Source organism: Engystomops pustulosus, chromosome 10 (assembly GCF_040894005.1).
Source record: "Engystomops pustulosus chromosome 10, aEngPut4.maternal, whole genome shotgun sequence".
NCBI lineage: Eukaryota > Metazoa > Chordata > Amphibia > Anura > Leptodactylidae > Engystomops > Engystomops pustulosus.
This window is the reverse complement of record NC_092420.1, coordinates 16,966,462-16,981,559: the sequence shown is the minus strand read 5'-3', so window position 1 is coordinate 16,981,559 and position 15,098 is coordinate 16,966,462. Positions and strand designations below refer to the sequence as shown.

At 40.0% G+C, this 15,098-nt stretch overlaps 1 protein-coding gene across 9 annotated transcripts in view; it reads right to left on the bottom strand.

Moving 5' to 3' along the window:
* MAGI1 (membrane associated guanylate kinase, WW and PDZ domain containing 1) overlaps positions 1 to 15,098 on the bottom strand; it is a 351,260-nt gene that overhangs the window by 20,222 nt on the left and 315,940 nt on the right. For all 9 annotated transcript variants that reach the window (XM_072127798.1, XM_072127802.1, XM_072127795.1 and 6 more), the window contains 4 exons: positions 11,471 to 11,690; positions 4,137 to 4,228; positions 2,872 to 3,064; positions 2,047 to 2,346 (listed from right to left, as the gene is read on the bottom strand). In XM_072127798.1, the coding sequence (XP_071983899.1) occupies positions 2,047 to 2,346; positions 2,872 to 3,064; positions 4,137 to 4,228; positions 11,471 to 11,690 (805 nt within the window). The remainder of the gene's footprint in view (positions 1 to 2,046; positions 2,347 to 2,871; positions 3,065 to 4,136; positions 4,229 to 11,470; positions 11,691 to 15,098) is intronic.

Genomic DNA, 15,098 nt, shown 5'->3' with positions numbered 1-15,098 from the left:
TCAGCGCGGCACCATTAAGCAGGCGGAAATTGTGTCTTTTATCACTGAGAGAAGTACATCAAGCAAAAGCCAATAGATACCTCACACAACGACACCAAGCAACACATGAGAGAAGAGGCAGGAAGCAAAATGCACACAAATAAGAATGCAGACACCAAAGGCATGAAGAATTCCATGACTATATACCAGCGTTAGTTGATAGGTGATAGCCAAAAACAGGTACTTTAAGTATATAGCTAATAGTGAAAACTTTAGACATTTTTTAAAACAGCCTAAGTGATAACAACATTAAAGGGATTTGTCGCACACGCAACGGATAAGATTGATTAAGTATGAACTGCTTGGAACTCTTCTGTGTGAATGAAGTGGAAGTGGACTAGTGTGACTATTAACGGACCAATGGAGAAAGTTGCCTACAGCCTTCTTCCCCATCCACCAGGCTGCCGCCCTATGCTGGTCCGTAAGCCGGATGCCCAATGGAGAAAGTTGCTTACAGACTTCTTCCCCAACCACCAGGCTGCCGTCCTATGATGGTTCGTAGGCCGGATGCACATGAACTTGTGAAAACAGGCCTGTATGTTGAACTGATACCATAGACTGCACACCTTGCACAGGATGGGAGTCTTCACATCATACATAGATATGATGGAAGAACTTTGCCTCTGCTGGGCGACCTACAGCACCGATACTGTAGTAGTGAATACAGTGCCGGCACTTTAGTACATGGGAATTCCTTACATAAATATTTCTGTACAATGTAGGGAACACAGTGCTGTGCAAGGTGTGCAGTCCGTGGGATTGGGCCAACATACGGGCCCGTATGAAGATAAAGCAGGAACGGCAGCAAGTTGTGAGGACTTCTAGCGCAATAAGGGGTTTTATGGTTAATTAATGATGGCTTGTCTGCAATATCAGATTAATAGGATTCTGACACCTAGAAACCTCTCACATCAAGAAGATGATAAACAGAGAATCAATCAGGAAGTGGACAGCTCCATTCTCGGTTTAGTGGTCGGACCAGGTTACTGTATAGCAGATCCTATTCATTTAAATGGGAGCCTAGTTCAGCCACAACATAGAAAATGGCGCTGTCTGCTTCCTGTCACATTCTCAGCCGAATGGCGGACCCCAAACAATCAGATATCGAGGACCTATTCTATGGATATTTGTAGCTTGGAAAACCACAATATGACTGGTTCTAGTCAACTAGTAGCTTTATAAAGGAGATCTAACAGTTATTAACAATTTTTAGAACCGGTAATTTGCTTTATAATGCAATTTTAAATAAAATTATGGTATATCAGGAACCTACAAATCCGATGTAAATTCACTGAATTGCCAGTGCACAGTATATATGTATTTCATTATGATATAATAGGCGTAACTGGACAGCTTTACCGAATCCTATGTCAGTAAATGTATAATATCTCCATGTATAATCCATATACCTGTATTAAAAAAGTCACTTTGATTTTGTGTTTTGAGTCAAAGCCAACAAAACGTTATGCGGAGACCTTATATATATTTCATTGAGGAGTGAAGCCGCTGTGTTTATTAAGGCTCCTCTCCGCTTCTTATGCAGAATAGAAGTGATTTTACTGCTCCCTTAACACTAGGACTGAGCTATAAACCTAGAGAATCGCTCTGAAGATTTCCTAATAATTACAGATTTTACTGTCATCTGGGGCTTCACATGACGCTTGCTTATTTTTAATGGATTAAAAACCAGCGGCAAAAGTAAATTCTGAAAGCATAATCTGTCAATTTACATCTAAATTATAAAATAACGCTCGTAATAGAAAGTCATAGACTCCAGGCAGGTGCTTATCATAGAAACAGATCATGCAGTGGTTATGGGGCCCCTGGAGAAAGGGGCCCCAGCCCTATTTGGCTGATCCTATCCTGTGTGGATGTATCTTACACAGAGGAACCAGAGGGTTAGCACACAAAAGAGATGTGACCTGATGGTTATGAAATGGGGGTAATAGGCAAGTCAAACACTACTTGGTTATGGGTGACAACCTCCAAAACCACATATACACTTACCAAATGTAGTTCCAGCTTCGGGTCTGCTAACAGATGACACAATGACAAATCCGAAGCCTTCATTTTCACCACGACGAATCTCTACATCATATGGCTGAATCACTGTGCTGACCAATCCACTGCCGCCACCGCCTCCACCGCTACCTATTCCACTCGTGGAACCACTGCCGGAGCTGACTGTATTTAGCGAGTTCTGACTGCCTTGAGGTGTGCGTTTCTCTTCTGTTAAGGAGGCAGGTTGAGTGCTGCTATGGTGGGAAGATGCTGGTGAAGCAGGGGCATCATTTTCTGTTTTGGGAACTGGAAAATCAAAAAAAAAAGGGTTGGTGTGCTACATATAAACTAAGTAGTCTTTTAAGGAGTAGAATATATCAAAGTGGAATACCACATTCATAGAAAAATAAGGCCTAATGTAAGCCTAAAGTCTGCCCCTCTAGTTACAAATCTAAGGTCAAAATGCAGAGGTTGGAGATCATATATGTAAACCATTTGGTTGAATCATGTCTGAATGACCTCCCAGTCCTACTAAGATAGTTACAAATCTAAGGTCAAAAACCAGAGGTTGGAGATCATACATGTAAACCATTTGCTTGAATCATGTCTTGATGACCTCTCCAGTCCTACTAAGATGTAGCATGGCTTTGGTCAACTCTATAGTATAGAAATGGAAACTATATCAATCTCATGTCAACTAGTATCACCTAACCGGCAAAAAGTCATATAGTACCCATCACTTGTCGGTGGAGCTGTCCTCTGAGAATTGAGAAGTTTGGTTATCTAGCTACCATTTTCTGATTTGACCACTAAATGAACATCTCAACTCACCTGGATAAACTACTTTGCGTCTAATGGTTAAATTGACGTGGCCTTGTTTGGCCGCTTGCTGCATAAGCTGAACTACGAGCTGATGTGACTTTCCGACCACAGCCGTTCCATCCACACATATAAGTTCATCTCCGGACCTCAGCCGGCCATCTGCATCAGCTGCTCCCAGAGGCACAATATGACCTATAAATATCTGGAAAAACACAGGAACATGTTAGGTGATGCATTCATACATGAATCAATTCCCCCAGCCATGGTAGATTGTTGGTTTCAGAACCTTAATTAGTTATTAGACTATATACTGTCGGATAGGCAGTCCTGAGTTGAAGTACACAGCCTGGCACCACAAACCTGACAAAAGAGCCTAATTGGTATATTTGCTGCAAAATCTTACAGCTCTAATTTCTTGGGAACGCTAGGGGGTAGAGTAAAATTCCAACTGTGCCGGAATCAGTGACATTTATCACAGAATTCAAAGAGTTGGAAGAGGTGGTTAAAGGTTCTCTGTAAGGTACCACTGAGATGCAATCCAAAAAGATTAATCCCGGCTACAGTAAATATATAACCATCATTAAAGAAAATCAACCAGTCCAAAAACACAAGAAAAAACCAAGAAATACTCACCTCAGCTCCTCTTCATCTTGATCCCGGCGCTGGTCTTCGCTAGTCTTGATGATGGGAACACCTAGAATTATAATTAGCAGCATGGAGAGCAGGGATGAGATGTCCGGAGCTCTAGGCTGCCAATTGTAAATTCCCGCCTTCGACATGACCTCGCTCTTCAATGCTCCCAGCATGGGAGAGGGTAGTGTGGGGGCATGCATAATTAGCAGCCTGGAGCGCCGGGCATCTTTTCCCAACACTCCGGGCTGGTAATTATAAGTTTCTTTACTAGGTGATCTTGACTACCAATGGACAGCGCTGGGATCAAGATGAAGAGGAGCGGAGGTGAGTATTTTTAGGTTTTTTTGTGGTTTCGCAACTGGTTGATCTCCTTTAAAGTGTGAATAAAATCAGGGCTTTTATATAATTTTTATAGAGATCCAGAAGTGCATATGAAGAAGGTAAAAGTGCCAGGAGGTTCAGTTATGATGCCAGATGATTTCTCCAGAGCCGATACCTTATATATTTCCATACAAATCTTAAGTGACATTACTATCTGCAGCTGGAAGACTGAATTATTAATCTTATTTGATAAAGAATAATTGCAGGACTTTATGATTATAATCACGCATCACATTATCATCTGTTCCTGCACTACTTACTGGTTCCCCTGGCTCATTTCCTCCAAGAATTCTGAAGCCAAAGCCAGTCTCTTTCCTCCATAAAAAGATATCATGCTCTTGAAAATCTGGAACTAGAGAAGGAACAAATAAAATCAACATGTTAGTATTATTCCACAATACGAGCAGAATGCCCTAAATTATTCTTTACTTTCCATTTTTTTTTAAAGGGGTTGTCAAAAATTATAAAAACACAGCCATTCAATTCTCCCGACACAGTGGTGGACCAGTCCACAGGTTGTGTGTGGTATCACATCTCAGCTCCATTAACTTCAACAATACATTATCAACACAACTCATGTGGAGACCTGGTTGCTAGAAGAAAGACTACAAGTTTTTATTAACTTGTAAACCCTTTAATACAGATGGTAGATTGTAAGTTGTTCATTGTTCGGTAAGATGGTGGGGAAAAATAGTCAACAGACTGGTTTCATACACAATGTTTACGGGCAGGAATGTACTGCTATTAGACAACAGAATGTCTCCCAAGAAGAAGAATTGGGATAGCTACTCCTGAAATATCACAACATCTGCAACTTATAACATTACTTACTAATCTATTATTTCCTAAAAGTTTATCTAGCCTCCTCATACTTCTACTTTGGCAGGTCAATGCCAAGGATCACACTTGTGGTACTAAACAACCCATACAAGAATAACCTGGGGGGTTAATAACTTCCTCATCCTTGTGGCAACTCTTTCTGCCTTGGTTTGAAAAATGTAGAGCAAAAAATAAGATACAGACAGTTCCCGGGTTATGTACAAGATAGGTTCCTTGGGTTTGTACTTAAGTTGAATTTGTATGCAAGTCAAAAGTGTATATTTTATTATTGTAGCTCCAGACAAAAAAAAAATTTTGGCCCACTGACAATTGGATTTTTTAACATTTTTGCTGTAATGGGACCAAGGATTATCAATAAAACCTCATTACAGACAACTTACATCTGATCTTTGCAGCCTGGAACTAAAGGAAAGCATCCTGAGTGTTTCACCAAAGGTCACAGTGGGCAGAGGAGTCTGTCTGTAACTAGGGTCATCAGTAAGTTGGGTGTCCTTAAGTAGGGAACCATCTGTACAGACAATTTTGTCTTGACTCTTTCTCTCCACGGGGGCCTAGGTTGGACCTTCTTGTCCACTAGCGCTATAGTCTTTGTTAAGGTATGTGGTTTAACATTAGGTGGCTGAACTTCTCTTGTTGTAGTGTATCTACATGTTGAAATCCAACATGGACGACGCATTATTCTTCAACATCTGCTTTTGGGAGGAATTCACGTAAATTAAAATCATTTTGGCAAAGGTTTGCCAAGCTATTTCTGGAGCAGTAATATACTCCCTCTGTAACCAGACAGAAGATGTACGTAAGACTCTTCACAATTCATTGAAAATAGAATTTAACAGACCAAAAACTACAATGTCATTGGCCTACAATTAATAACACCAATTCTTCCCGCTAAGCCGTTTGCCAGATGCTTCAGATTTTGCCAACTTTGAAATTTGATCTTATTTATCACTATGAATTCATTGCAGTGTTTGCCCATTTGACTCGTGAATGGCTTTGTGTCCCGTAAGTTTCGTGTTGGCATCCTCTCATCCCTTCTATTGTAAGATGAAAATCCCCAAACAATTATGCCAGCTGATATCATAAATCATCTTCTGGAATATAAAGGGAAGATATATAACCCTCAGACTTCTATTAAGTAGCTTAATATGGTAGATTGTTTTTTTTCCAAACAACAGTAAACCTGGTCATACTAAAATTAGAAACTTTTCATCCAAAAAGGTTAATGTATTAACAACCCCAATGTTCTTTTCTGCTGCATGCAACCGAAAAAAGTACATGTAAATATTGGACTTTTTTTAGTACCCGATTTCGGCTATTAGTTCAAAGCACTACTAGAATGTTTCGGCAGCTTCAAGGAGTGGAGACGACAACCAGGTACATGAAACAGTACAGTAGGTGCTATGTACAGTACTTAGTGCTTGAACCAAGTTACATGGACCTAGTACCAGTGGCTGTGCTGGATACATTTTTGACTATAAATTCTAATTAAGACTGTCTTACACAAGATACTTTTGTTGTATACCACAAATGGAACAACTTTACCATAATTAGAGAAAAAGTGAGGAAATAAGCCAGGTGTAGGATGTTCTACACATTATCATGGCCCATAGGAACTCTAATGAGAAGCAAGTTCTATTCGACACCTTACATTAATGACACAAAATAGGTTTGACTCAGTAGGTGTTGAGACCACCTAAGGATCTACCTGGTAGAACATACAATTAATGATACAATTAGATAAGCAATGCCATGGGGTGTATATTCTTTTTGAAGATCCGGCTTTCCCAAAAATAGCTGAAAAATCAGTAAAGAACATTATATTTTGGCTACGAGAGAAGATGTTGAGGCAGAGATACCCTAGAGATAGTGAACACCTGCAGTCAGTAATGTCTGTGGATGAAAGAGAAGAATCCTTCCTATTATATAACCATAGAAGCAAAAGAAGGAGAAGTCTAGAGCAATAGCAAGTCTGATATTTTGCCTGTAGGCTCTAGTGACAATGCCCACTCAGGGTCATGGTAGTCCACTCAATTTTTGACCAACTTGTTATGCAACTACCTGGCATCGAATACTGTGCTAGGGCTTATGCACGTAGATGTCTCGTAAAGAACCCAAAGCCTATGGAGGAATCACCTTCAGCTATGCCTCGTAGTCTCAAGTAACATTATGGCACTAGTAATAGAACACATTGGGGATTAATATGGACCGGTTGCAAATACAGGCAGTCCCCTACTTAAGAACACCTGACTACATACAACCCCTAGTTACAAACGGACCTCTGGATGTTGGTAATTTACTGTACTTTAGCCTTAGGCTACAATAAACAGCTGTAACAGTTATCACAGGAGTCTGTAATGAAGATTTATTGTTACTCCTGGTTCTTTTGACAACCCAACATTTTTAAAATACAATTGTCACAGAGACCAAAAAAAATTTGTCTGGGGGTTACAATGATAAAGTATACAGTTCCGACGTACATACAAATTCAACTTAAGAACAAAGCTACAGACCCTATCTTGTATGTAACCCGGGTACTGCCTGTACAGGTCGTTCAACTTACTTCTTTTTACTCGGGCATACCTTTTGTATTCTAATATATTAACTATTGTATTACCTACAAGTAGAAATTGTTTGCAAAAAATGGTTTCCACTACCAAATAAGTTATCATCACTTAAGCTTTAGAGCTGAATAAGGCAATCTGAATGAAAAGGCTCCATCAATTAAACTTCGGCTCCATCAATTAAACTTCATTTTGGTTCCCAGTAGAGTATTACCGGAAAACTATATCTGATCCTTAGCGGATCTTCTCTCCTATTGATTCAAGTGGTGGTCTCCACAAGTCAATACCATTAAGCGAGTCAAGTAGATAAGGTGATATAAGGACCTTTCTGGAAAAAAGGATCAATATAATTAGGGGAAGACGTAACTTGTGGTTAAGGCAGAGGCATGGATGGGAAAAACTGAACAATCAGGATCGAAGCCAGATTTTGTATTGGACATTTCTCATGCTGTGCATTAGATAGGTGGCTGCTCTGTAATGAGTAATTCAATGAGAAAGTAGAAAAAAAAGGTAAACCTATATTTTGTATCATTTCAAATTTAGATATTTGGCAGGAGTTTAAAAAAACCACATCAAAATTACAATACTTTTAGTAGGATATATCTATGCATAAATATATTTTTAGCTTTTGTTATTTTTTTTTTTGGAACATGTTAATAAGGAAACAAATGCGAACTATTTAACCAAGTCAAGAAGATTGCAAACTGAAATCAAGCCTTTGGGAAAGGGAGAATGGTCTTTACAAATGTTGGAAAGTCCAAGGACCAACAACAAAAGTTAGAAGGTCCAAGGACATCCACCAGTCACCCAAGATAGCTGGAAAGTCTAAGGGCTATCAACAGTCACCCAACATAGCTAGAAGAACCGCAAACAGTCACCGACAGCAGTAAGAAGGTCCAAGCACCATCATCAGTCACCAAAGATAGCTTGCAGGTTCAAGGCCCACCAACAGTCATCTACAATAGTTATAAGGTCAGTAATAGGGTGTGAGCCCTCACGAGCAGAGTCCTCCTTCTACGTGTCTTCTGATCTCTGTAATCTTGTATTTGTACTTGCACTTGTTCTTGTCTTAATGTAGAGTCCCCTATGGCTTGTACAACACCATGAAATTAATAGTGCACTATAAATAATATTAAGTGTAATAATAATAATAGAGATCATAAGGGTAGGTATTACTGCTCCTCTGAATAATAAGTAAAGCTTAACATTTTTGGTTAGTGTTCTACAGTCAATAATGCAATTAGTGGAGTTTTTCTTGCTCCTCCAGCTCTTCAGCTCGTACGGTAATTCATCCTAATCAAGATTAAATACCCATTAAAAAAAACTAAACAAAATATCAATAGTCATTCAATGAACGTTATTTCTGTATTGATCCTTGTCACACTGCACTAAAATAAAACTTTATTATTTCTCTTTTACAACCAGGGCTGGGAAACTTCACGACAACCGATACTCAACCCAACCAGTAGTAAAGATTACACGTTGGGTATACATCTCCTAATACTGTAGAAGGTTTTTACAACAACCCTTTTTATCATTTGGGGTTGGGTTTTTGTCATCAATGGGTCTTGTAGACAGTACAAATTGGTAATTTTAGTAGGGTTGGTAGACTAATGTTTCTGGTCGTGTCATGGTTTTGCCCCAAATTAGGGAAAAAGAAGGGTTGTTTGAGAAGAACAATATTTGGCTGACATCTTTATAAACTGTAAGGTCAACGTTGGAGAAGAATTATGAATTCACTTCAACCATACGCAGTTGGGATCGGTAAATCCGGTCAACACGTAGACCAAGTTCGTCAAACCAAAGTTGGCCATGTGCAACTATACTTTCGACTGCTTAGAATTGTGTTTTCTCTGTAACTTGATATACAGAGCTTGATATACAATACCAAGACCACACCTTAAAATAGAGCTTTGTATGTTTTTTTTTATTATTATTATTTTTCTCATGTTTTAGTGGACAAAATGATTGTATTCTAATGATATATACTTTTTTTATGGTATAAACCAAAATATACTTTTTTTCTGTAACTTCTACTTCAGCTGCCTCAGCTATGGTAATATACATCCCATCCCCCCCCCATACAGTTTATAAATTCGCTTCCAGCTATTCTATGATATGATTTAGCAGCAGCAGACGGTTTTAGTTACCTACTTATACACTCGATTTTGCCACTGATATATTCCATTCTCTGGCAATATAATATAGACTCTGCTGGATAACATACTACCGTGCACCTGCCAAGTCCGAGACACCAATCAATTCATAGTATCCACATATTGCACTTGGTTACACACTGAATAAACCCGACAACGTGCGTGGTCCATTTACTCCCCATCTATATAAACATAGGAGGCTGTTAGCAGCGATGCCAAGGTTACATACATGCTGATCTGAGCAGTCATATTGCCAAGAAATCTGCATCCATCAGTCTGATGGTCTGGGATTCCTCCGCTTATTGCTTGTTGAGGGGGAAAAATAACGGCTTCCAGGGAAATTTACATTCATGCGGTATGTTACCTAGGCCGGCCATGAGGTTACTATAATATGACAACGGTTTTATGTAAACCTATAAATCTACTGAATGGGCTTTGTGCATTATTTGTAGCATGGTGGGCAGTCAAGCAAATCATCCCAGATACACTTTGTAGACCCAATAGTAATAGCAAAAAAACCAGTAGAATCGGCACTCACCTATCTTGTTCCTTTTGAATGTTGCTTTATTGTTACATACTTACAAAAATTCTTTTAAAAACAGTAGACCAAATGGAAGGGGTAAGGGAGGACATAGAACAGACTCACGAGACAACCAAACACATGACAGCTGTTTCGCGCTAGCAGCGCTTCATCTGACCTGACAGGTCAGATGAAGCGCTGCTAGCGCGAAACAGCTGTCATGTGTTTGGTTGTCTCGTGAGTCTGTTCTATGTCCTCCCTTACCCCTTCCATTTGGTCTACTGTTTTTAAAAGAATTTTTGTAAGTATGTAACAATAAAGCAACATTCAAAAGGAACAAGATAGGTGAGTGCCGATTCTACTGGTTTTTTTGCTATTACTATTGGGACTTATTCACATTTTTGAACCAGAGCACCACCTCACCTTTTATGTCGGATTTATGCCTTGAAAAAAATATGTCTGCACATCGAAATAAGACCATGGAATAGTGCCACCCCACTTTCTTATCTACTGCACGTTGTACACTTTGTAGACCCATAGTGAATTTCTAAGAAGATTCGGTTCTGAATCTATTTGGTCTGAAACCGATGTTCCGCCAATTTTCCTGAAAATTATATAACACCTTCTAGTCCTCTAAAACACATTTTTTATATAAAAAAAGCTCTTTTATTATACATTTTTTGCAGATTTTTATTTTCATTTTCCCTCGTTCATCTCCACATCCAAAGCTCTTGGATGAATGACATTTGTATCTAGCTGCCATTTTAGAAGATTCATCCGAAAATTAGTAGAAAGGATATAAATTTGCTTGGGTGCCTCAAAAATAGCAGATTCATATGGAAATTATGAACCAATTAATAGATTTGCTGATCTCTAAACTTTATTTTGCGAATATACTAGGGTCTACTTATGAAAAGTCTGGGCTCCAATGCAAATATGTAACAGCTCCGCTACTCCCATGAGGAACCTCCAAGCTCCAAAGCAGGTAGGCACCAAAGCAGGGTGTATGCACACAGTTTGTATTCCCTGGGTTTAGTATTGATTTCAGTGGACACAATGCCACTTAGCTTCCCTTGTGGTGACGCTGGAAAGGAATTAAATATTAGCTTGCCGATTCCTGAAGAGATGGCTGATCAGTCACTGCGGCAGCTCAACCTTCTAATAAAAAGCAGGGCATAAATATAGCAAAATACTGATCCCCCTGATCTGATCCTGTTGTAATGCTGCCCAGTTCTCCGCGGTCCTCTGCATCATGGTCCTGCTCATCACACAGCAAGTACCCAAATCATCCAATCAGAGGCCACCGTAGGGGCCCATCTCAGTCAGTGATTGGCAGTGAAGCATTTCCTGTGTGTTGAGCAGAACCAGGAAGCAGAGAACAACAGGGACATGGACAATGGCACAACTCGAGCCATAGTTCAGCCACATTCAGCTTAGTAAATATCCAACATTGTTTTATAGAGGCATGAGATTTATCCTTTCTAAGGAATTAGAGTATAGTTAGACTAAATACTTACGTCTGCTTTCATACATGCTCCTGGACTGGGCCCAGATTTTAAATGGATCCGGCTTTTTCTGTCCTGAGCCGTCTCCTTGGTCCACAGATGGTGCCTCACTGGTTGGATAGTCGGGAGCAGGAGGGGCACTACGGAGGGGTGAGGCGGTGTGCCCACTGTGATGACTGGATACACTGTGCTGAGAACTGTTTTGGCTGTCTTTCCTTTCAAGTTGTGGTTGCTGTTTAGAAAGAGAAGAAAAATTACTATCTTTTTATAATCAATGGCAAAATGCACATCATCACTTGTTCTTGATCCAGCTCAGTTTCCCCTTGGTTACTTCCTGCTTAGAGTTAAGTGGACCCGATGTTCAAGTTGGGGTTCAGCCGCCTGTCCAAGACATGTTGCTGGATTGGTGGCTGAGCAAATCCGGTGAATGGACACCCCTTACAACTTGCCATGGCTATAATTGGCCAATCCGGAAATAGGTGTGGGTCAGACATCCAAACCCAAAAGTTAAGACCAAACTGGAACGTCGGGTCTGTTCATTTCTATTCCTGATTAAAAGAGGCTCTAGCAGTGGGACAGCTTATCATTAGGGGACACTATGAAAAAGATATGGGGACATATTTATCATAACTGTCTAACTGTTAGATCAGAGTCTTATTCTGCAATGTATCACTTATCAAAGTGTATATATAAATCTGGCCTAGCTTAAGTCTGTCGAGTCTAACTTTGCAATTCATATTAGTTGACTTAGTCTATGCCCCAAATATGTCCCAAACTGCACATGAAGCCACGACCTCTTGTCCAGGGTCACTAGTCGATCCTTGGTCTAGAATGGTTAATCCCTGTTTTACCCCTTAGGTTTACAGTTCCCTTTTATGAACACTGTCCTTCTCTGCCATCATCAGGCTAAAAAAACCAAAACATGAAAAAAAAGGGCAAAAATATTTCTCCTAACTTTTTACTCTCGGCAGACGATAACTATGTGTATACGCTTCAACCATTAGATGTCAATTATGGAAATGGGAGCTAGATTGAGTAAGTAATAAGATTTGTGACTAATGGTTTTTAGCAAAGTAATGGCTGCATGAATAATGGCCTTCAGCAAGGTTTTTATTCAAAGCAAAAGATAAAACAATATAGCGAGAAATCCACAACTGTCAATCACACCAGAGGCAACTTTCGAAACACGTTTCTCTGGGAACCGATGAGTTAAATGATCAGAAGAAATTAAAGAACAGGCAGTAAGGTTCACCCCCGAGATGAAGAGGTACCAATTTCCTGCTCGAGTGCTCTCCGCTTCCCTGAAGGAGAATTGGAGACGTGTGTTTCAGTAATAATCTGTAAAGAATCATCTTGTTAACAATGTAGATCGAGAGAAAGTCGTTTTCCTCTATTTTACAACTGTTATGTCCTCCATCCGAAAAACGGTATTTACTAAGCCTATCGCTGAGCAAAAACTGGAAAAACTGTATATAACACAAACCAAAGAAAGAAAAGCTACAATGCCGAGCTCTGTTCATTTAGTGGAGCTTTATCGGGGATAGAAAAAAGTAAAAAGTTACATCTATCAAAACGATTGTCTGTCACTTAAGTGAGCCTGATGGCACAAAAACTTCACATGCCTGCAAAGTGAGAAGACACCTGCTCAGACTACAGATCCTTCCAGACATGGAAGAAATGCAGTCTGAAAAGCATCAAAGATATGGAGGCCAGTTCTAAAAATTGTTTGTGGTTGAATGGTAAAAATAGGAGGCAAAAATACAAGGATGTAGCTTAAAAAGGGGCCTAAAATGTGTCTATCCCATACGAAAATTTACAAAACATCCACCATAGGGAGGCCTGGTAAATATTTTGCACTAGCACACAGTATCTTTAATAGAGATGAGCAGTTGGGGGCGGCATTCGGGTTCAACCACCTGACCCAGACATATTGCCGAATTGGTGGCCAAACAGCCAATCCGACAAATTGACGCCATGCCTAGTTCCTATACAAGGTTCCTATACATTATGTAGCTGCTGTTTCACTCTATGCTCAGAGCCATCTTTAGCGGCTGGAGAAGTTAAGTACAGACACAGTTTATATTGATTTCTGTTGATGCCAAGAATGCAGTGATGGCCTCAAGTCCCTTTAGGGACATGGTGCCAACATCTGATGCTGCGCTCTCTCTTTATATGGAGCCAAACAACTCATCGAAGTCAGAGTTGGTTGTCGGGCTCACACTGATAAACTGTACATTCTTGACGATAGCCCATCAGTTGTAATTCTTGGAAAACACCAATAAGTAATTAAGGGTTTGTCCAAAGACTTATCGCCAATGTACTGGATAGGTGATCAATGCCTGATCATTTGGAGTTCTATCAATCTCTGGAAAAGGATTCACAAGCCCTGATTCACGCTAACGGAATAATCAGGAGCCAGGAGTTGTTTGTAGAGGAAGTTGCATGTGAAGTCCCCTCCATTCAACGTCTATGAGACTGCACCCTAGACATTGAATAGTGTAGCACTGCACTTGATCTCTACTACTTTCAAACCTCATAAGTTATGAATGAGAAGTAACGGAGACTAGACACACCCATTCTAGCCATCAGTAAAGACCAAGTCATGAATGAAAAGAAATGGGGACTAGACATCCCCATTCTAGCCATTGGTAGAACCCAGTGATACTTATATCATCTTATGGATATACTGGACAAGGGGCTTCGAGACATAAATTACCTATGAGTAAGGACAGGATCCTCGCAAGAAGAAGAGAAATAGTCACGTGGTAAAGCAAACTAATTCACGTGATAAAGGGGATGTCCGATCCCTGAAACACGTTGTGATTACCTATTATGGTCTTTTATAAACATTAATAAAATTTTGGAGAAAAAAATTGGACTCGATTCGCATCTGCTGTCCTTGACATCTCCCCCCTTCCCCCGAACCCTACCAGTATGAACAGTTCTTGCTGATCCAGGGAAAGGAGGTATAGCCCTTACTACCTAAGGAACAGACCTTGTGGTCTACTGAACCAAAGAACATGGCACAATCAATAGCACACTCATTATTGGCAAAGAAGGTTCCAGCTACCACTTTTTACAGTCCATCGACTTCAGAATAACTGAAAAAATGTACCTATAAATCATATGAAAGGGCAAAAAAATATTGAAAAAAATACTCATTTTTGAACCACCTTATGGCTGTAACATGTCACACAGAGCGTTGCCTAGGCTGTCATGCGAACAATATGTTGACTACTGAACCACAGCAGCAGGAAACGAGACAGAATAGCGAATGCTGAAGAATTATGGATGCAGCGAGAATAACTGGGGAGGGGGGGGGGGGCGCTGAGCTCAAGGCCTCGCTATTGGGAATAGATTTCCATAAATTATTGAGCGTTGTCATGACAAGGTGTACTTATGTTGCATAACAACTTCTCTAACTTCTTGACCCCTAAAATGTTGTCACTCCATTAGGAAATAATGTATTATAGAACTACTGCGCTGTAGACTTTTAGAATGGCTTTAAAGGGGGGGTTCATGCCTCTGGTTTAGCTTTGCCTTGCACCTTCCTGCTATTTTTACAAAATTAATAGCATTTTGTTGTGTGCTTTTCTATTGTGTAGTTTTATTGTCCTTACATGGACCCTAACCCTTGGTC